Source organism: Vespa crabro, chromosome 5 (genome assembly GCF_910589235.1).
Source record: "Vespa crabro chromosome 5, iyVesCrab1.2, whole genome shotgun sequence".
Classification (NCBI taxonomy): Eukaryota; Metazoa; Arthropoda; class Insecta; order Hymenoptera; family Vespidae; genus Vespa; species Vespa crabro.
This window is the reverse complement of record NC_060959.1, coordinates 9424310-9446665: the sequence shown is the minus strand read 5'-3', so window position 1 is coordinate 9446665 and position 22356 is coordinate 9424310. Positions and strand designations below refer to the sequence as shown.

Below are 22356 nucleotides of genomic sequence, written 5' to 3'. Positions count from 1 at the left end.
AAAGGAAAAAAAAAGAACACGAAACGTATCGAATCGTCTCGTTAGCTACATAGAATTAATAGATCAAGATACAACACGTGCATTCAAGTTCCATGACCTTATAATTATAAATAAATCGACATCTGGAATTGTACGAAGAAAGTGAGGATCGTTTAATTTCCAAGAGTAGTCATATATGGATATCAATATGATAAAATTACAAATCTTATAAAATATTTCTGTGTCAAAAAAGAATTTGACTGAAAGAAAAAAGACGAAGATCTCGTAATTGCTAAAAATACATATGTCTTATGGTAGAATCGAAATAGTTCAACTTCTATATAAAAATCTTTTAACATAGATTTGATTTTTTATGCCTTTTTTATTGAAGAAAGTGAGGATCGTTTAGTATGAAAAAGTAGCCATATATGCATACCGATATGATAAAATTAGAAATCCTATAAAATAGTTCTATGTCAAAAAAGAATTTGACTTAAAGATAGAAGACGAAGATCTCATAATTCCTAAAAATACATATAAATACCTTTTGGTAGAATTGAAATAGTTTAACCTTCATTTATAAATCTTTTAATACAGATTTAATTTTTTATGAATTCGATTAACAGATACTCGGATACTATTTTACTCTCCATTCTTTTCTATATTTGTCAAAAATTTATTTTATTAATTTTAACACGATTGTTAACAATTTATGGATTGTTCATTTATATGGAAAAAATGTAAATTGTAAGAAATCAATAGAGTTGTAAAAAAATTTGTAATTATTGAAAAATCCTTAACGTTATTACAAATATGCAACATTGTACGATTAATGAAGTAAGCAATTGATAAAAATATCATTATCGATATTGATTTGAACGGGATGTATCTTTGGATACCTTAATAAAAAAGATAGCATGTCAATGCGTTAATTACAATAGCCGTATTTGCTAACTCATGCACGATACTATAACGTATTGCTGACGTAAACGTAACGGGGATATCCCTTGCGGTAAAAGGATTGACCAGACTCATTAATAGTACCGGTTTCCCACTACTCCAAGTGTAAAATTATAGTACGAGACTTGTGTAATTTATTTACACAAGGTATATATCATATAGTATTTTTAAAAAATTATACCTTACATTTCTGCAATGATATTTGAAGAGGAAATAAAGAAAATGTTATTTGCAACGTTTCCTTAAGTAATTATTGATTATGCTGTAATGATAAAAAAACGAAAGATTTTTTTTTTCTTTTTTGTTCTTTTAATAGACTTCATGGAAGTATAATATCATAACTTCTTATATCTTAAATTAATGTTTAAATTTCTAATCACGATTTGAAACGGTTTTAAAGTGAACTGAAATATCCATGGTCAAACGCAATTGTCTAATTTTATATTCAATGCCTTACACACTAGTATCATCTACCTTGATGACTCAGTCCTGTGAAGTGGCACAGACGGATATGCTCATACAGAAGAGGTTGAAAAATAATGTGGACATCTCATAGTCGTACCATATTACCAATTTTTAAGGTGAAGTAGCAGGAACAAGATCTTTTTACTCACCCCTCTTGAATACCACAGGAATGCCAAGGCATCTTCACGGATTCCGGTGTCTTTAAAAGAATAAAAGGACCACGAATGTCTTTTCTGACAACAAGTAGACATGCCGGAGACGTTCACTGAACACGATGACTCACTGCAACCTGTCGCATTTCTCACAATGAGAAGCATCTGATGCTTGTCTACTCTAAATGATATAACGTCTTTTCGAATATCATCTTGTTCTTATCATTGATCATATCTTCGTTTCTAGATTAAAAAAAAAAAAAAATATTAAAAAATTTTCTTATATTTTTCACATTAAGATGTATTTCACTTTGAGAATGAAATTTATACATTGAAAGAAGGAAAAGAAAAAGTATATATACTTTTTCTATATATAAAAGTGTAACATATAATACAAAAAGAAAACACGTAAATACAAATAACAGAATATTGAAATCTTTTGATTCGAACGATTGTAGTGCGTTAACAATGAATTGCATCGATCTTAGGCTATTGTTTTTCATTAATCCACGGATAATAATTATCTCTCGATTATACTTTATTTTCTTTTTCCTCTGTTAAATCTATTAATATTGACATAATAGATTAGCATGAGCCTTGCAATTTTATTTTAAAAGATCGCATTATTTTAGAGGCTAACATAGATGATGTTCCAAAAGAGAAGAAGAAAAAAAAAGCTCGTGAAATCGAAAGAGAGTTAAGTGACGTTATGCCGAAATATAGAAGAGAGAGAAAAAGAAAGAGAGAGAGAGAGAAAGAGAGAGAGGGAGAGAATGATGTGTGGGGAGGAAGAAAGAATAAGGTATAACGTCACGCGACTCAACGTGGTCTCACTTCGAACGGGAGGCAGGACCCACTAGTTGTAATTATAGTTATCTTCGCGATGTTCTCGGAACGGTTTGTTCTCGACCCCTCCCAGTGCTTACCAAGAAACAAGAGGGAGATAGACGAGCTGTTAAATTCACAGAAGAAAACGAGACAGTGAGATAGAGATCGAGGAAGAGAGGGCGCGAAGAGAAATCTGGAAAAGAGAGGGGGAGAGTGGGCCGAGGATGAAAGTTACATATATATATATAGAGAGAGAGAGAGAAAAAGAAAGAGAGAGAGAGAGAGAGAGAGAGAGAGAGAGAGAAAGAAAAAGAGAAAGAATTCAGATCGCAGAAGAGAGAAGTTACAGTACACCGTGGTGTTGCCTATCGAGATAACACGTTTCTTGTGCATCTATAAAATCTCAAGGATTGAAGATTAAAAGGATTAATCTGAGAGTAGCGCTTTGATTGATTAAAAGCTGTGTTTTAAATCGGGAAAAAATTCTTTCATTATCACTTTGTGACAAATTCGTCCCGTGATATTTAACAATGAAAAGAATCGTTTTGGTTCTCGTTGCCATTCTATTTGTTTGTTTGATCACCGGTAGACATCACAGGTAAGAGCTCGTAATAAATGATATATACGTCCTGGAAATTCAACTAAATTATAGATATTGTTATATATTTTTTTTTGTTTTGTTTTGTTTATAGAGACAGTGACTACCTAAATCACGTGCAATTGGTAAACCAATTTCGATGTTCATTGCCACAACCACGAGCAATTCCCATAGAAGAACTTCTTACAGTTGGACCCAGTCTAGATGAAATTTTCTATCCTCCTTCAACGGTATTAGCACGTTGCGGTGGGTCCGGATGTTGTCCCGATCCCAAACAGATCTGTGCATCGACCGAGACTAGAAACGTTAGTTTGGTATTCATGGTAAAACACCTCATAGATCGACAACGGGACAGGCACCATGAGGTTATTCATGCTTTGGAAGATACAAAATGTGCTTGCATAAATACGATCAAAATCAATATGACCTAATGTTTTCGTAAAAGTATAATAAATATAATGCAAATGTGTGAACATATTTATGTGTGTGTGTATGTATGTATGTATGTATATGCGTGCGTGTGCGTATGTTTGTGTCATTATCAGTGCATCAATTAATGATGATAATTGCTTTAAAAACATACAAATTTATATGTATCACGTAATAATTTCCATATCAATCATATTATATAGTCGCTTGTTTTTATCGTGGATATTATATTCTCTAAAAAATATTACTTTCACAGTTATTTATTTATTGTAATAAAATTTATCATTTATATTTCGAATTAACTAAAACAAATAATTTCATTGTTCATACTTACATGTTATAATATAATATTATATAATTATTATATATTTATATTTTAATATTGCTATATATATATATATATATATATATATATATATATATATATATATATATATATATTTACAACTAGTTCCTTACTGCCCATTTATATATCCACGGTATTTGAGTCTGTGATATTTTTATCTATTAAGCTCTGTAAACGTTCATATATATTTTTAAAAATCTTATATTAAAATAATAACTTTTAATATTACCAACTATTTCATTTTATTATAATCCTTTCTTTTTAGATTTTCACTTGTTTTTATTTAATCTTTGATATTAAAATATTGTTTTGCAATCAATAGATCACGTTTAATGCTTTCATTATTCGGTGCCAATTTTATTGCCGCTTCCAGTTCAGGAATGCCGTGTTGTGGCGCAGATAATTTACAAAGAGCTGCACCTTGCCGAGCGTGACACCTGGCCCTTGATTCACGATTAGCTTCGCATTTTGGTTGCATGAGTTCTAATGCCTATAAAAATCATCGAAATAATATTACGTTATATTAAACAGTAAAAAAAAAAATTAACAATGCGAATCTCTTTTGATTATATATTTCTTTAATTATAGTAAATTTTCCATTACGTGTGAATTTCATTAAATGCACGTATCAAAGTGAGCTCTTACTTTGCTACAATCTTCGGTACATCTATAATAATTCTCAAGAGCATAATGAGCCGCAGATCTGTTAACATAGAGAGACGCCATTTTATCGCTAATTTTTATACCGAGAGAATAAGCACTGATAGCTCCCAAATAATTTCCAGCCTTGAAGAATTCACTGAAACAGATATATATATATATATATTTATATTTTATCTCTGATTAAAGAGATTATGATTTAAAATATAAATATATTAAAAATTGTTAAAAAAAGTGAGTGCATGCATAACATACTCTCCCTTATCCTTTAACCATTGCGGGTCTCGTTCCTCTGGTCTGAGATCTTCAGCTACAAAACCAGTTTTTCTCCTTGCTTCTGCTTGTTTCTCCAACCACTAAAATTAAATCGTTAGTAATAACGTCATTCTAACTATCATTAATTCATTGAAGGTCGACTGATCGTGAGTGAGATCGTTATAAAACAAAATAAAACATACTTCTTGTTCTTCGATCAAATGACTTTCTCTGGCCGGAGTTGGAAACGTACGTTCAGAAAATGTAATATTAATGGTACCATTTTTTCTTGGTAAAGGTACAGCTTTGTTAGGTTCGTCGAATATTTGGTTCAATCTACGTGGTTTTCCACTCAATATTCTATCAATTATTTCTTGTCCACGAGTGCGAATATTTTTCGAAGAAGACGGCTTACGCAATATCTTGCCTTTAATTGATTTGTCGTACGAATCACGATCGGAATCCGATTCGCTATCCGTCGAAATATTTCTTTCCTGTATAATATTTAATTCATTTTCGTTCATCGTATCGTTTAACTTTGCATTAGATTCGATCGATCCATCTTCTTTTCTTGGAAATTCGTATTTATGAAACAATTCTTTTTCTTCGGACTCCTTCCATTCTAATTCCCTACCATTTCTACCTTCGCTGCAATCCTTTGCGTCATTAACGAAAATTTCTTGATCGGTCATTGGCCTGTTCTTCATCATACCGGTGATGTCATCTTTAAACCATTTTAATGGTGGCCTTAAAAAATAATTCTCTTTAGATTATTTTACGACACTTCATATTCAAATATTTATATTATTTATTTAAACATATTTCATACATTTTAATGAAATTATCTTGGGGCTATGAGATAAAATAAAATAATATAAAAATTATAAATGTGACAAAAAAAAAAGATCATTTCACTTTATTCCTAACAAGAATACTTTCGAACAGTCGCTAATAATTTGTGCGAAATATCGATGACATCATTACTTTCACTATCACGTTAATATTATTTCTTTAAAACTTCTTTCGCATTCGCAAATTGAAGATTATTTATATATAAGAAGAAAAACATTATAAAGTAACGTACTTATACGCTTTACGATTTTCTTGAGTTATGCCTTGTTCATATTTTAAAATCGGTAACTCGGCTTTGGATCTCCAATCTTCTAATGCTTCCATAGCTTCTTTTCTATGGATATCTCTCATAGCACTTATTTTATTCAAAACTGCGGTATCTAAATCTATTTGTGCCTTTACTGCTTCCTTTTTCAAATATTGTCGTTTCTCTGAAGAAAAAAAAAAAAGAAAAAAAAAAAGAAAATAGAATTGATTTTTATTCGATCGCAAAGATTTCATTTATGAAAATAAAATCTGTTGTATTTGTACAAAACTGATCGAACTAACCGCTTTGAGCTTTTTGCCGTTCTTCTGTAACTTTTTGAATACGTTCTATTGCTCTATTTCGATAATTTCTTTTCGTATCTTTATCAAGATCGTCCAATTCTAATTTAGGCCATTTTAAAGCGACGTTCGCTTTTCGTAAAGAAAATATAACCTTGTCTTCGTCCAATATACACGTACTTTCTTCCTCGATAATATTGGCCCAAAGAAAGAGTTCTAATAAAAATGGCGGACAACTTGCCTGAAATATTGCAAATTTGAAAAGTTCTTTCCGGGTAAACGAAAACGTATTTTTTATAATTACTCTCTCTTTTTTTACTTTGACACATACAATGTACTTATATTCTAAAAGTTTATATATAATTTATTAGAACATATCATGAATTAAATAATATTTTAACGATATTAATATAGATATTAAATATAATAAAAAAAAATGTTATAATAAAACCCTTCGACCCTTCTCTCTAATAACGTACCTTTATATAATTATCGATCACCAAAAAATCTATTTTTTTAGGACGACTCTTGAATGGCACATATACTATAACATAATCTACTGTTTCGCGCCATTTATAATCTTTAATAATTATAATAGGCATTTTTTAATAATTTAAATGAATTCAGTTTTATGATTAATTATTAATTGAAGTATATGTCGAAGTTAAGTATTTCGCCTTCATTCCTTTAATTTCATTCGTTCGTTACCTTCCTTCATTTATTTTCAATATCGTTTTTCAGCTTTCGTATAATTTTCACAAACTATTAAACGTTTTGAAACTATTTGTTCATCCTAATTTTTAACGAAAAAAGTTATGAAAAAACAAATTCGAGCTTATAACCGATACTCTATATTGATCAAACGATTTTAACGCATTATAACTATTATCATCTTAAAGGGAGCGCGCTGTATTTACGCGGTAAATTTGAATTAGTTATTTACGCGGTAAATTTAAATTAGTTAACTGTACAACGATGTCAAATTCGCAATAAAGGAATCATAAAAATGATTTTGGAAGTTTTTTCGATAGAGTGAAATAAAAAAATAAAAAAAAAAAAAAAAAAGAAAGAAAGAAGAGAAGCAAAGGAAATCATAGTAATGAAATTCACACATTATTATTTTAATCAGTTTTAATTAAAACGTTTAAGAGAGTATTTTGTTGACAATATTTTTGTAGACATTGTCGAAAAAAGCTGCCACCCACGTAACAGCACATTTCTTCCGCGTTACTGGGTCTATTCTGTATAGATTTTCTATTTTAATGAATAATAATTTAAAATCAATGAAAAAATGTATGAAAAAGACAGACACATAGAGTTTTGTCAAAATGTGCTTATTTTGGTTCTTGCGCTAGACTAAAATGTACTTTTGGACACACATGACACTTTATGAAATTACACATTTATATTGTTCGTTGAAAATTGACTACAAAACTTATCGTAAATCAGTCAGTTTTTATCAATGTCTGTTCTTACAGAATCGAAAATTTATCTACATACGAAGTGTAGGACTTTCGAGTGTTTTAATATATGTAAATGTAAATAATACATTATATGTATATATACGTGTTTTCACGATTATTCTGAGAAATCAAGTGACATTATATATTATAAGTGTCTCGATGTATTCCCACATTTCGTTGTGATTCTAATAACAAAAACGAGTGTACCATTTTTTTTTTGTTTGTAAGATATATCATGGTACATAGTACTGTTAAAAAATGGAGGACTCCGATAAATAGTTCAATTATCAAATTAAAAACTATAATTTATCATAGATGTGTTATGACACTATAATATTTAATTATAATATTAATCTTATATATGCCTTAGATTAAATTCTCAATTATTAGATTAATAATTATTCAATGTATATATATACAATGCATTTCAATTATAAGTATTTTACTTGTTCAGTTGTCTCTAATAAGAAAAAAACAAAAACATTGAACTGATTTGTAACTTACGTTGGACAAAATAAAATAAAAAAGTATTTAAACTTGAAATAATCTTAAAGCTAGTATAAATAAGTACACGTGCAGTGCACGTTTGTCTATATTGTAACCAAATGAGTCTCGTAACCATTGTATTAATGATATATTCGTATACGTGTTCTCGTTTGGTTACTTAGTCTTGTATTAACACAGAATAGTTTAATACACAATGCATAATATCCGCGCGCATTAAATGATATCTCGTTCTAAGCATAGAAGCTTTTGTTATAGTTTTTATATCTATTTGTGTTAATTAAGATATATCTTTAACTTTATATGGAATGTCTACAAATACAGTATAAAAAATGGCATTATTTAATACACAAATTAACATTAAAAATTAAATATTAGATTAGTGTGCATAATACAATTGACAGATATACTGCGAATGTTACAAATAATTTATACGATTCAGGAATAATCAAAAATTATTCGCGTTTAATACCTATTCTTATTTCGAGAAGATTTCTTTATATATATATATATTGAAAAATGATTTTAATAAATCTAGTTGTAACAAATATAAGTAAAGAACATTATTTCACAATTTAATTATATCTACAGCAATATTTATAACGTATATTGCATTGATAATTAAAAATTCGTTGGTAATTTATAATCTACATAATAAGGGACAGCCACTTGTTCCAATAATAATTATACTAATATTCTTTCTGTTGTATTAATAATGTTACATTATTAATTATGGAAAATTGATATTATACCATTAATAGGTAGTAAAAATAAATACACAATCAGTAAATAGAAGTCTGCCTCATAAAAGAGACAATATATCTAAATGGCTTGACTTTTGTACATACATATCACTGATTTTTAACCTACGTTGGAAACTATTTTCCAATATAAGTTGAAAATCACATGCATATACATGGCATATAGACATGTTACATAACACATACTATTTTATGTTTCTTTTTTTTGTTTTCAAATTATATCTGTTATCGTTTTCTACAAATTGTTCGCGATTAACAGAAATATAATTATAATTATGATATGAGTATATTGTTGATAAATAAATGCAAAATACTTTTACTTTGTGGAGCATTATACATATGCTGGATGCTTCATGAGAGAAAACTGATGTACAATATTGATATTATTCCTTATTCGACAATTATGATTTAATTGAAGTTGTTCTGGAAGATATCTATATCTATATCTATCCATCTGTCTATATATATGTGTATATATATATATATACATATACACATATGTATACACATACACACACATACACACACCACACATGTTCTTTGAAAAAATTAATACATCTAGAGTGTCCGTTGTAGGATATAATAATACAAGAAAAATTGTATAGGTATATATCTCAACAATATGCATACCATATTAATTTTGTTCGACAATATTATTGCAGTTCGTTTAAAAAGAATAACATCGTTATTCTTACAAATTATTTCTTTCGTGCTGCCTTTTCAGCCTTTCTTCGCATTCGTTCTATTTCTTTACGTTCCTTGCGTTCTCTATCCGCTTGTGCTCTCAGCTCTTTTAATTTCCGCTTAAGATGCGCCTTTTCCTCGCCATAAATACCAAAAGCTTTTAATTCTCGTGATTCAAGACGTAAAAGACTTCCACCATTAATTCCATTTTCCAAAAATCGAGGAGCATGTCGTTCCAAGCCCATTCCTGATAACCACTGGCAGACCTAATACCATTTATTAAGTTATAAATTGATATTAACATACATAAATAATTATATTTGTACCAAATAAAAAGATTCTTACTTGTTCCTTAGACCAATCCGTAACAGGCGCATTCTGCCAAAAGTGTGATTTCTTGTCACCTAAACCAAAGTCACTTGAATGAGGTGGCAACCAAACTTCACTCGAATCTAGATTCATAATTTTATTTACTTGCGGAAAGACGTAACACGTTAGAATAACGCGTAACAAAATCATAAGTGGATAATTTAATTTTTTCCGTTAATAGAGATGTTCATTATCACAAATCCCTACCTGCACTACCTGTTTTAGATGGGCTAGGATCAACAGCAGGTGGACTCACGGATCCTCCAGACGATAAACTTGAAGGAGAACTACCAGGATGGTGCCATGGTGCACCGCTACTACTAATTAAGTTAGCCGAAGGTACCGTAACTTTTTTTACTATAACAATTATAAAATCATTGTTTTAAGTAAATCTTTATATACAACTTATTATATAAAAGATTTCTTACGAAATATTTAGTAAATGAATTCTATATATAAATATATATACATATATATATGTACCTCTTTGATTAGCTTCATTCACAGCTTGTCGTATTTCTTCCACAAGATGATGAGTTACTAAAGTGGGATCATTATTATGTGGATTATTCAAATCGCTAAAATCTCCAGAACTTTCTCTAGAAGAGGACAAATCATTTCCACCAAGACGCCTTTCTCTCTCAGCCAGGACTTGTTTTAATTGTTCTGCTAACGATGCAGGAGGTCCAGTTAAACCTATTTTACAAAGTACATCATGCTCTTAAAAGCTGTTATTTATAACAGCTAATAAATAAATACATATCTTAGCTATTGTATATATAAACAGATAAACTAAAATGCATATACTTTTTTGGGTTTGTGGCCAACTTTGCTCTGTCATTGCCCTAACTTGTGAACTGATTGTACTATGTTGTCGAATCGTGGTTGTATGAGTAGTTTCAATATGTTGTTTTCCCTTTAATGAACTGATCGATGAACTACTAGAATAGGAACTTAAGTTTGATTGTTTTGATGTTAGATCATTTGGTGATCTGCTACTTGTGTCCTGAGAAATATGTTTTGAAGACGAATCTTCATCGGTATTATCACCCGATTCATCTAAACCATAATCCTGTAAGTTACAAACTAATATTAGTAATTTTTTTTTAATATTATAACAATAATACGTATACGTACCGAACTACTGTTACTAAGGCCTCCTGATCTTTTAGGAAGTTGACGATTAGCAAGACCACCTCTACTTGCAAGTTCAGCTTTACTTTTACCAGCTGAATTATCAAGAAGTCGGTGAGCTGGTACTGCACGATCTAACTCTTCCTTTACAGGAAGTGGGAGTGGTAGTTTTCGTTCAACAGTTGCAGTTTTGTCTCCATCATCTGGACTGCTTAAATCTGATGTCTCTGTATCAGAGAGTTGACAACTGGATGAAGAAGGTGGTGGTGGTAATTGACGTCGTGATAATTGTGGTGTTACTATTCTAGCTGTGGTACCATCATATGGAAGTCGAACGGGCAATCCAAATCTTCTCTGTGTTTCTGTTAATTCTACTTCTAATGTAATAACCTATGAAATATATAAAAAAAATATTACATACTCTTTCTTTATAATAGTAAAATGATATATACATACCCTATCTTTTAAACTTTTAACCAGTGCATTATATTCTGTATCTTTTTCTTGTAATAATTGCTGATAAAATTCATCTCTCGCTGCTATATCTGTACGAAGTTCACGAGCTGCTCTTTTTGCACGTGCATATTTTTGTTGTAATGCAGCATTTTGTGATGTTGCCTGAGACAGCATTTCACGAGCTGTAGTCAAATCTTGACGGGCAGTACTCAATGCTCTTTCGGATTCATGGAGCCGTAAACCAGACTCACGTAACTTCGCTGCATATTCTTCGCTACCTGCTCCACTATTTTCCAATTCGACTAACTGTAAGTTAATTTTCAAATAAATAATGAGTGTTATTATAGCACATGTGAAAATTAATGTACAATATAGTTCCACTTATTTTTATATATATATATATAACGATAGATATAAAATTATATTGTACGAATAAAATTGGTATATATATATATATATATATATATATAAAGCGTTATATAATGAAGTAATCATGTCATTACAAGCATTATTCTATACAAATTGATACAGTGACTTTGTTTTAAAACTCTATTTACACATTTATATATATATATATATATATATATATATATATATATATATATATATATATATACATATATATACACACATGTACATATATACATATATATTGTAACATATATTACATACATTATTGTATACATTCAATAATAAGGAAATATACATTTAGAAATGATACAAACGTAAAAATACAAATCAATACTGATGCTCACTATTATCACAATTGACACATGCAAAAACCTATCAAAATTAAAATAATATATATATATTGTTGTTGTTTTACATAATAAACCTGTTGATTAAAATTATTAATCTAATCATTCGTATAAAATAAGCATTTCATAATTATGTTAAAAGATCTGTTCATTTTTTATTAATTACCTTTGCTTTGAGTTTTTCCACCTCTCCATCTGCTAATGCAAGTTTATATTGACTCTGCAAGCAATTGATGACATACACAGTGCATAAGCAAAAACAAAAAAATTGTACTAAGAAATATACTAATTTACTATGATAAACATTACAAAATATATCTAATATATATCTAATATATATAAAGATAATACTATAAAAGATATAAGTGAATGATGAAATATATAATAATATAGTGATAATGTACATGTACAATATATATCCTATACACGCACAATAAAAATATAAAATATATCATTTATTACATTACATTCCTCAAAATCTTCTCCCTTCTATTATAAACATATTTTCTTGGAAAAATAAAAATGATAGAGGATAAATTAAAGCATGCTGCAAACAATGAGACTATAAGTAATGTTTCTCTCATTATATGCATATTATGATTATTATATTATCATATATTATCATAAATACTATGAAGCATATTCTATAAATAAAATCATTTATAAAAAAAGAGAAAGAAAAAAGAAGAAAAAAAAAAGAATAATTAAACACATTAATAATTGAAAATCTATTATATACAGATGATGTATAGCACGAAACATTTTGTACAAAAGCATTTTCAAAAATTTAGAAAAGAATACCTCTTGTAAAAGTAGCCTCAAACTATCAACATCACTTTGTGAAGGTGCAGAATGCGGCGGCATTGACGAACTGATAATGGGAGATCTGCTACGACTAGATGGAGATAAATAACTTTCAATGGGACTCTGAGGTGGTTCTCCCTCTGAACAAGAAGACATTGCCGGTGAACCGGGTATTCCACCTATGGAAGCACCAAGTGGTGCATCCTCTCCACTTCGTTGTCCATCGGGTGATGCATCCGAAAAATTAAGTCTTCTAAATAAAGAAAAAATTATATTTATTATCCGACTCCAAAAATATCTTTTATAAATTGTTATATATATATATATTTAATATTTTCCTCAGTACTTCAAGGAGCCTCAAGCTCACGTTGAAGTGGCCACAAGTTATCGTCACAAAGTTTAGCGAGCAAGGATATACCATCATAGGAAAATTAGATTTTATAATGGAGAAAAAAAAAGGTAGAGAAAAGAAAAGAAAAATTACCTGTTAGCAGAATTAGCTTGTTCCCTTTCTCTGTCTGCTTGCAAACTTTGCCGAATTAACATCGCAACTTCAGAATTTTTTGGATCACGCTCCCTACCAATCACAAAACACACAAGACCTGAAGTATTACGCAGAACGCTAGCTGCATATGCTTGTGTGACACCAACTAAGGATTTTCCATCCACTTCTACAATCTGATCATTTACTTGTATCCTGCCTTCTCGTGCGGCTGCACCTTTCGCTGTTATAGTTTTTACAAAAATTCCCAATTTTTCAAGACCTGCATCTGCACCAACACCCATTCCAATTATACTAAGGCCTAAACCTTCTGGTCCCTTCATAAGTTCCACTGGAAATACCTATTAAAAAATTTTATTTCAATACAATATTTATTATAAAATATTTTATACTTCGTAACGCGCATATGAGCGAGCTCGTGTATATGTATTTTTATTATATATGTATAATTAAATTCGAAACATTGTCAAAATACCTCCATTTTCTCAACGCGTTTCTCAAGCTCATATTCTGCGCTTGCTGCTATAGGATCTACGTCTTCATTACGTCTATCATATTCATTCACAGAATGTGTCGAATATACTCTCATTGGACCTGTATCAAATGAAACTTTAGTAGTCTTTTTAACTGGTACACTAGATGGATAATCTTCATCTTCGTCTTCAGACTCTGGTATGCCTGAAACTTCCATCCAAAAGTGACCATCTTCAAAATAATGAACTCCATTCTCCACCAATATCTATAGGTAAATTAATGTACCCTTTATAATAGGTTACAGAGGTATAAAATTATTGAAACTGTATGATCAATGTATTACAATTTTTCCAGGTGTTGGAGTATAATCTTCTTGGTGCTCAGTTTCTGTATCATCATTGGTTTCATGTGTGTCATTTAAACTACTAACGGATCCCAGTAATCCACTTTCACTACCTGTTACCGAACCCACTTGACTCTCCGTTAACGAATCTATTGTCAAGTCGCTACGTGATCTGTGGGATAAACTAAAAATGATAATACCTTAAGTATATGGAGTGTAATATATCGCTAATATCACATGGAAAATGAGAAGTTTATATAATGTGCTAATATAATTAAGATGAAAAATTTAAATGAGAAGATGCAGAAAATAAGCTGCAAAATATTTTTACCAAACAAAAAAGCATAATATGCCAAACTGAATCACCTATAATCATGAGTTGTGCTATTGATAAGACTGGAATCAGGAGCAGATAAAACATCAGAAAGCCAATCTGGCGCATTATCTTGTTCTTCTCTATCCTTATCCTTATCCACATCTTTCTCTTTTTCTATAGAAATTTCTTCATCAGCTGCTTCTGTAGTATTTGTAGGAGATAGTAATCTGGCAATTTCTTGTGCTTCTTCATCCGATAATAGAGCTGATCCTTGTCTAATTCATTATTTTCACGATTCAATTTTATTTTTATCAATTATTTGAATGAAAAAAATCCTCCTAATCAAATAATTACATTTACTTACCTTATTTTTTTCTCCAATATACTGCATTAAGTTGATACAAAGTTGTTTGGTAGAAGATTTATACCCAAATAAAAAATCAATGTATTAAAATGTAACAGAATAAATAAAGTAAAGAAAAGGCAAAAAGTGAAAATAAATATTACTAAGCCATTTGCAAATATATAGCAGAAATAAAATATTATTGCTTCATTAGTATGTGTGTGTGTATATATATATATATGTATATATATATACATTCTTTATATCATTTATTATATATATACAAACACACATACTTTATATAATATATTAATATTAAATCTATTTCTCTATTAAATTCAAAGTTTATATCACATAGATTGCTATAATATGCATTTACTTACCGTGAACTTAATAAATTTTCCGCCTCATCAGCTGTCATGGTATCTGGAGTTATAGGAACTGTTTGAGAAGTATTGGCTTTAGATGGTGTTTCTTCTATTGCACTTTTTAATTCTTGTTGATTTTTTATATCTGTTACCTCTGTTGGAGGCATATTTTCTATATTAGTAATAGTTTTAGTATCACTTGAATCACTATCATCTATAAAACTATTTTCAGATGTAGGAAGTTCATTAATTTGCTTTCTTTCCAAATGCTTTTGTGATGTTGTTATGGGTGATATGTTTACTTGCTGAATTGAATTTACAAAACTGTTTTCTGATAAACGTAATTTAGCTAATTCAGCTTTTTGTTTTTCTTGTTCCCATGTTGTTTGAGGATGAATGTCTTCTACGTTTTTATTATTTATAAAGTTAGAAGATTTGGATGATCCATCAGCGTTTACATTGCTTTTGTTTGCTATTGTTTTTATTACAGCATTGGATGGATCTGCTAAATGTTTAAGTTCATTCAATTCAGTTGTATTAATATTTGGTTCTGTTATACTATTTGTGCTATGACTGGTAGAGATAGGAGCATGCTCAGTGCAATTTGATGACATATTGTCAATCTGATCCATCTTATTACCTCCTTCAATAAAACTCGAGCGTTTTCCAGAAACCTCTTCTTTATTTTTTGCCAATTTTTCTCGAGCAGAACTTTTTATTTGATCATTTTTAACATTAGACATTGTCTTTTGGCACATATTTTCAGTTAATAACTGCTTCTCGTTGGAAATATTTGTTTGTGATTTATTATCAAATGTTTTACATTGATTTGTTTCTTCAGGAATGAGATTTACTTTTGTTGGTTCTTGGACATTATGAATTACTTTCTCTTGCACATTTTTAACAGAATTTGCTCCTGTATTAGATTTTATATGAGCTTTGCTATCTATTTTACTTTGTAAAACATTATCCTGACTTTGTTGCACTCGCTTTGTATATGGAGAAGGTATTGGGATATCTTTATGTTCTAGTAGCGGATGTTCCTGATCAGAACTAACAACAGATGGAGGCCGCTGTCCCAAACCAGCAGCTTGTAAATCAACACGAACATGAGAACGTCGGACAACCGTAGTTGTGTCTGTTTCGTTAAATTTTGATTCTTTTTCTGCTGCATTATCATCCTCAGCAATAATTTCTGTATATGTGGCTGGTTTTTCCTGTTCCTCTGAAGCCAAATCATAACTATTACGGCCTGAAAATATAAAATGTAACGTTTCTATGGATAAAATTTAATCAGAGAAAAAATTGTGATCAATGGTATTGTATGTAGAAAGGGAGATCATAAATGTACCTCGACAATCAATGCAGAGCAAACGGAGACACATGGTACTACTATATTTTCAAATTGAAAAGATTATATATATTATATGCAAATGAAAAATGAAAATTAATATATTTTTTCAATATAATAATACTATAATTGAATACTTTCATATTTAATAATGAAATCTTTTATGTTTGCGAACATAACCTTTCACTATGTTTATTCTACATATGTTGTGTTACAAAGAAAATTCTACTGAAATTTGTATGTATTAGCAATCTCTCTCTATCAAAGTTTCTTTTTTTAATAATATTATTTCATTTACTTTATTTATATAGATACATTATAAAATATTTTATGAAAAGTATATTAGCCATGACTACATTATTAAAAAATGTAATAATATTTAAACGATAAATTATTTAAAGAATCTTTTAGTTAACTTCATTATTAATCTTTAACTTTCAGAAAATTTTTCTTATATCATATGTATAAACCATGTTATGTATCTTAAGCACAATATTTAAGCTATGTATATCTCACATAACAAATTTTTGATTTTTAAAATATTTAAATATTTAAATATTTAAAAAATATCTTTAATAGTATTATATAAAAGTATTAATAAGTTAATCAAACATGCCAATCACTTTTGTAATATAAATGCACCAAACCACAAGGAGGCAGATGCTAAACAGAGTTCATACTGATTTCTATAAATAATACTGTTGAGACTAGCAGGAGAAGTATAAGAGCATGGGTAGGAGGAGAAAACAGAAAGAGAAGCTCACATATTTTTATGTTTTACTATTTTGGCAGATTGCCAAATTTATAAGAAAGCAAAATTTAATTGTTATTAGCATTTAAGAGAATATGTAATAACAAAAAAAAAAAAAAAAAAATAATAAAATAAAAAATAAAAAATAAAAAAAAAATAAAAAAAAATAAAAAAAAAATAAAAAATAAATAAATAAATAAATAAAGGAAAAAATATGGTAATAGAATAATAAATTAACTTTCCTGTTGAGAAAATTACATATTATTTTGGCATTTATATCATATGTTGAAAATAAAAGGAATATACACTTATACATTTAAAAGTAATATTACCTGCTTGAAATTTTTCTGACATTTCTCTATCAGCTTTTTCTTCTTTACTGTCTTTTGAAGGTGAACTAGGAGAGCTCATACTAGAAGATGCACTATCAGTACCTCGTGAAGGAGGTCTTAAATCAGATTCTGGTGATTTTGTTGCTTCTGTTCTTTTTTCTTCTAATAGAACATCTTTTCTTTTTGTAGTATTTGTATATGGTTTAGCCCAATCTGGTCTTGGATCAGTTCTAATAACTTCATTTTTTATTTCCACATCTAATGCATCTCTAGATGATTTTAAGTCTGCAGCTTTTTTCAAAATTTCATCATTTTTAGCCAGCCATTCATTTTTCCACTCTGATGTTTTTGGTGGCGAACGTATAGGACTTGTTGGATAATTTACATAATCTGGTGCTTCAAGGAAATCTATATCTTTACTCATTTTATTCTCAGATATACTGCTGCTTACTGTATTTTCTGTAGACATGCTGGAAAGTGGACTAGAAGTACCAGAACTTCTTTCTCCCAAAGGAACACTTGCTTTTATTGGCCCAGGAATATTACAATTTGAAGTTGTAGAATTGCTTTTATTAACTCCTGCATTTATTACAGTTTTAGAAGCTTGAGTACCTGTGCTTTTTATAATCTCAGAATTTTTGGCAAGAGCTTTTCCTGTTGTACTTTTTTGTACAACAGCATACTCAGGTACAGGTATATCCTGAGTTTTTTGTGCAGGTGCATTAAGTACATTCTTTGAAACATCTTTTTGTTCTTGATTTCGTTGCAAATTATTACTATTTTGTATATTTGAACCTTTCTGCACAACAGCATATTCAGGTATAGTCGGGGAAGTTTCAAAATATTTGTTTATAGTAGCATATTCTGGACTATTAGGAAGTTCTGATGGACTTAATGAGGCAATACTAGCAGGTCTTTCTTTTTTTGTATTAGCATTGGAAGAATTTCTGGTTGGTGGTGGAGGTGGAGGAGGAGATGTAGCAGCCGATGGCCTTGCAGAACAAAAACTTGCAGATCTTATTGCTGGACTCGCAGATACATCTGTTGATCTTTTAGTATCATTTTCTACATTACTTGAAATCTCATTAAGTCCCGTAGAATTATTATCACCAGAAAATTTATTAAAATTCTGATTTAAAGAAATTTGAACAACTGATCGATTTGGGTCAGAATTATATCTACTTGGTCTAGTTTTAGAAAAATGGCTTGTCCAATTTTTTTGTTTTTCTATTAATTCTTTTGAATTTAATTTTCTTTCTGGTTTCTCTGGTTTTTCTGGTCTTTCATCTAAACGATTTTCTTTTCCATAATTCTTTTCACTTTTGTTAAATGGAATGCGCGCTTTAAATTTGTCAGTTACATTGTCCAAGCCATAATTATGTCCATTTTCAAAATGTCTTTCTGCATTTAAAGTTGGTACACTTGCACTCCAATTACTCAAGTGATCTCTAGTTCCTGGTGGTGATGGAGAACGTGGTCGTGGTGATCTAGCTGGAGAAGTACATCCAGAACCTGAATTCGCAGAGCTAGAGCGAGAACGCAGGCCATGCAAATTACTTGGCTTTGTAATACGATCAACACTGTAGACATAAATATGCAATATTTAAAAATTTTATGGCTTACGTAATTTTATACGTTTAATAACAACTTACGGTCTGTTTGGTTTATTTTCTTCACCAAGTTTTTCAAATAATGCACGAGCATTATTGAAACGTGCAACATGACTTTCTGTTCTTACAACTGTTACTTGTGTAGGTGATTCTTTTAGAGGTACAGATGGTTCCTTAAACCCATCCGATAAAATTGCATTTCCTTTATGAGTTAAATTATCCAGTTGTGGTTTTGATTGAAAAATATTTGCTATGGCTGAAACCTTGGAGCCTCCTACTCGCTTCTTCTCCTCCACTGTTGCCATTGTTTGTATAACCTTATATACAAAGAAAAAAAATTACGTTATATGTATATTACTTATTCATTTAAAAAATATATATATATAAATAAATTTATTATGTTTGTGATAAAGATACTTTTATTTATTTATTAAAAATTTTAAGTAGATATATAATAATACCTGCTTTTATTCTAGGTATATATAGAAGTCATATATTATATTTGTAATCCAGAATACTTCAGCCCATTGTCATTAGAATATAGTGCATATTCACCACCTTGTTTGTATTCTAAAAATAGAAAAATCAAAACAAAATAAAAAAAAAAAAAAAGAAATAAGAACTTAATATCTAATAAAATATTAAAACATAAACCTATCTATACTTAATTATCTTATGCATAATTTATTATAATTTTATTGACATATTTCTGTTCATTAAACACTTGCAGAGTGTATTGATTTTTCTGACCTTTTTCAAATTTAGATACATGTTTCCATACTCATAGAAAACATGCTTACAAGTTTTATAGCAGTACAGTACTGCAAGTGATAATAAAAAATCTTAAATAATAAATAAAATGATATTTATTATTTTCTTATAAAAATCATTTAGAGTTAGAGTTTGTGTAAAGATAGTATATAGACGTAGATCTTGTCTGGGTTCTACCCTCCTCCCTTTGCCATAGCACACCATGCTCCTGCAATCAATACTTGAATCCTACTCTGTAGTTGAGACATGAAAAGAGGAGACATATATTCATACATTGGATTTTTACATGACAATAGATACTTTTTTAGGGTATAAATTTTTGTGAATAGTACATTTACAAATACAAAATAAGTGCTAATATTGTATTATTGAATGCAAAAACGAGTTTCCTTTTTAGTTTGCATATATTATTTTTGTTTAACAAATATTTTTTTAAATTAAAAAAAAAAAAAAAAAAAAAAAAAAAAAGAAAGAAAGAAAAGAAAAAAAGAAAAGAAAAAATAATTCGAAAATTGTAACAATCAAACATTAGTTTTATTACAATTTTAACAATAAAACTAATTCTCTCTCTTTCTCTCTTCTTTCTAATGTATTTTAAATACAAAATATTAACTTTTTTTTTATATGAATAACTACTAAAATCTTTTTAAGAATTAAATAAAATTAATCAAAGGATTTAAAGTTTGAATGTTAATGAAATTTTTAAGCACGATTCTATTAACTAATATTTGCAAACTTTGAATAATATATATATATATATATACATCTATATATACATATATATATATATATATATATATTTATAGAGTATTGATAAAACACATTATAAAAAAGTAGTCTTCATAAAATATAAAATAAAATAATTAAAAAATGTAGCAAGATCGAATACAAAAACATAAAAATAAAATTACTTTATTTATAGATAGAATATAGAATTTATATTATACTGTATATAAGTTTATATTTTAAATTATGATTATAATTACTTTATTACTTCAATATATTTTATTAAAATTGCAAACAAGAAATAAATTATTAAACAACAAGTTGTTTACGTCCAATAAGAAATATATAAGTCATAAACGTGTTACATATATATGTACACACACACACACACACACACACAACACATAACACACATACACACACAACACCCATACACACACGCGTTATGCAAGCAAATACGAAAGCATATGAATTAATTTTTCTCTTCGGATTAATAAATTTCATTTCTATTGCTTATAAGAACATTTCATCTATTTACTTTTATTCCTTAATAAGGAAAAGATAATTGTTAAATCGAATATATGGATTATTTCAAGATAATATTTAAATGGAGCAAAATTATAAACAAGGAAAATAATAAATATTCTATCAACGAGAAAAACAATATAAAAGAATAAAATTTGATAATAATATTTCGTCAGATAGATATAATAAAATGTGATAATATAAATATGTGTATAAATATATCCAAATAAATCTACCTTCCAAGCGCCATTATGAATCATTAGCCATCAAATATAACGACTATATAAAATCATGATTTTGTAGTGAATACAAAACGTTGATTCTTATTCGTTACACTTACACAATACACAGAAAAAAAATCTATATATTAAAGTACAAAAAAAATCTCTCTCGTGTTAAAAAAAAAAAAAAAGGGACAAAAAAAAACTTTTAATTGTTTATAGGAAATATAAACTAACCAGAAATGTCACCATGTGCACGAAACCATTTTCTCCGGGAAGATGGAGAGAGTAGTATTGAAAGTTTTGTTTTTTTTTTTTTTTCTTTTTTTCCCCTAACGATTCAATAGTCCTTTAGGAAACAGGACCCTCTATCGCGCACTTAAAATTTGTTTCTTCCTAAAGGGAAAAAAAAAAAAAAAGAAACTATTCTTGGCACTGTCAAATGATAATCACTGCTTGGATTCCTGGTAAACGCTTGTTTTCACGGATTCTTTTTTTTTTTTACTTGTGTTAAAACGACTCCAGATCTAACAATCTTATTAATATCGAAACCTATTCTACTTATTTCTTAATTTGGAAATAATAATTGATTCTATTTAAAACTAAATGTAATAAGGTTTTACATCACGAAACACTTTCACGACCGGCTGGGTTCCGTCCGTGTCAACAACCCGTGAAAAATGGTCCAAGATGGTCGCCATCCTTTTTTGAAGATGGCGT

At 29.0% G+C, this 22356-nt stretch overlaps 3 protein-coding genes across 9 annotated transcripts; 1 reads left to right on the top strand and 2 right to left on the bottom strand.

The window, feature by feature from the left end:
- The first annotated feature begins 2842 nt into the window (after positions 1-2842).
- Positions 2843-3719, top strand: LOC124424132 (vascular endothelial growth factor A-A-like). Its single transcript, XM_046962726.1, has 2 exons — positions 2843-2982; positions 3077-3719. Exons 1-2 carry the CDS (start codon positions 2915-2917, stop codon positions 3411-3413), a joined length of 405 nt encoding a protein of 134 aa, XP_046818682.1. The 5' UTR covers positions 2843-2914; the 3' UTR covers positions 3414-3719.
- A 296-nt stretch (positions 3720-4015) lies between these two features.
- Positions 4016-7091, bottom strand: LOC124424057 (dynein axonemal assembly factor 4-like). Its single transcript, XM_046962557.1, has 7 exons — positions 6550-7091; positions 6074-6311; positions 5757-5955; positions 4876-5419; positions 4673-4773; positions 4403-4556; positions 4016-4247 (listed from the first exon to the last, which is right to left on the bottom strand). Exons 1-7 carry the CDS (start codon positions 6670-6672, stop codon positions 4041-4043), a joined length of 1566 nt encoding a protein of 521 aa, XP_046818513.1. The 5' UTR covers positions 6673-7091; the 3' UTR covers positions 4016-4040.
- A 2292-nt stretch (positions 7092-9383) lies between these two features.
- LOC124424055 lies at positions 9384-22336 on the bottom strand. Of its 7 annotated transcripts, none has more exons than XM_046962545.1 (19): positions 21874-22336; positions 19855-19963; positions 19436-19710; positions 17784-19363; positions 15365-16601; positions 15003-15023; positions 14689-14913; positions 14323-14506; positions 13981-14244; positions 13488-13846; positions 13001-13256; positions 12366-12419; positions 11442-11747; positions 10989-11375; positions 10659-10923; positions 10335-10547; positions 10059-10208; positions 9828-9934; positions 9384-9748 (listed from the first exon to the last, which is right to left on the bottom strand). In XM_046962545.1, exons 3-19 carry the CDS (start codon positions 19696-19698, stop codon positions 9497-9499), a joined length of 6123 nt encoding a protein of 2040 aa, XP_046818501.1. In that variant the 5' UTR covers positions 19699-19710; positions 19855-19963; positions 21874-22336; the 3' UTR covers positions 9384-9496. The 7 variants fall into 7 exon arrangements, with proteins under 7 accessions (XP_046818501.1, XP_046818506.1, XP_046818505.1 ...); XM_046962550.1 differs by having other exon boundaries at positions 9828-9886; positions 21874-22331; XM_046962549.1 differs by having other exon boundaries at positions 10068-10208; positions 21874-22331.
- Between the last annotated feature and the right edge of the window lie 20 nt (positions 22337-22356).

What these genes read in the sequence shown, in the direction of transcription:
- LOC124424132 (XM_046962726.1), top strand. Translation starts at nt 2,915, where the DNA reads ATGAAAAGAATCGTTTTGGTTCTCGTTGCCATTCTATTTGTTTGTTTG. An exon ending in ATCACCGGTAGACATCACAG is followed by an intron (nt 2,983 to 3,076) that starts GTAAGAGCTCGT and finishes TTTTGTTTATAG; the next exon opens with AGACAGTGACTACCTAAATC.
- LOC124424057 (XM_046962557.1), bottom strand. Translation starts at nt 6,672, where the DNA reads ATGCCTATTATAATTATTAAAGATTATAAATGGCGCGAAACAGTAGAT. An exon ending in TGATCGATAATTATATAAAG is followed by an intron (nt 6,312 to 6,549) that starts GTACGTTATTAG and finishes GCAATATTTCAG; the next exon opens with GCAAGTTGTCCGCCATTTTT. An exon ending in GAAAATCGTAAAGCGTATAA is followed by an intron (nt 5,420 to 5,756) that starts GTACGTTACTTT and finishes TTATTTTTTAAG; the next exon opens with GCCACCATTAAAATGGTTTA.
- LOC124424055 (XM_046962545.1), bottom strand. Translation starts at nt 19,698, where the DNA reads ATGGCAACAGTGGAGGAGAAGAAGCGAGTAGGAGGCTCCAAGGTTTCA. An exon ending in AACGCGTTGAGAAAATGGAG is followed by an intron (nt 13,847 to 13,980) that starts GTATTTTGACAA and finishes ATTTTTTAATAG; the next exon opens with GTATTTCCAGTGGAACTTAT. An exon ending in ATCTAAAACAGGTAGTGCAG is followed by an intron (nt 9,935 to 10,058) that starts GTAGGGATTTGT and finishes TTATGAATCTAG; the next exon opens with ATTCGAGTGAAGTTTGGTTG.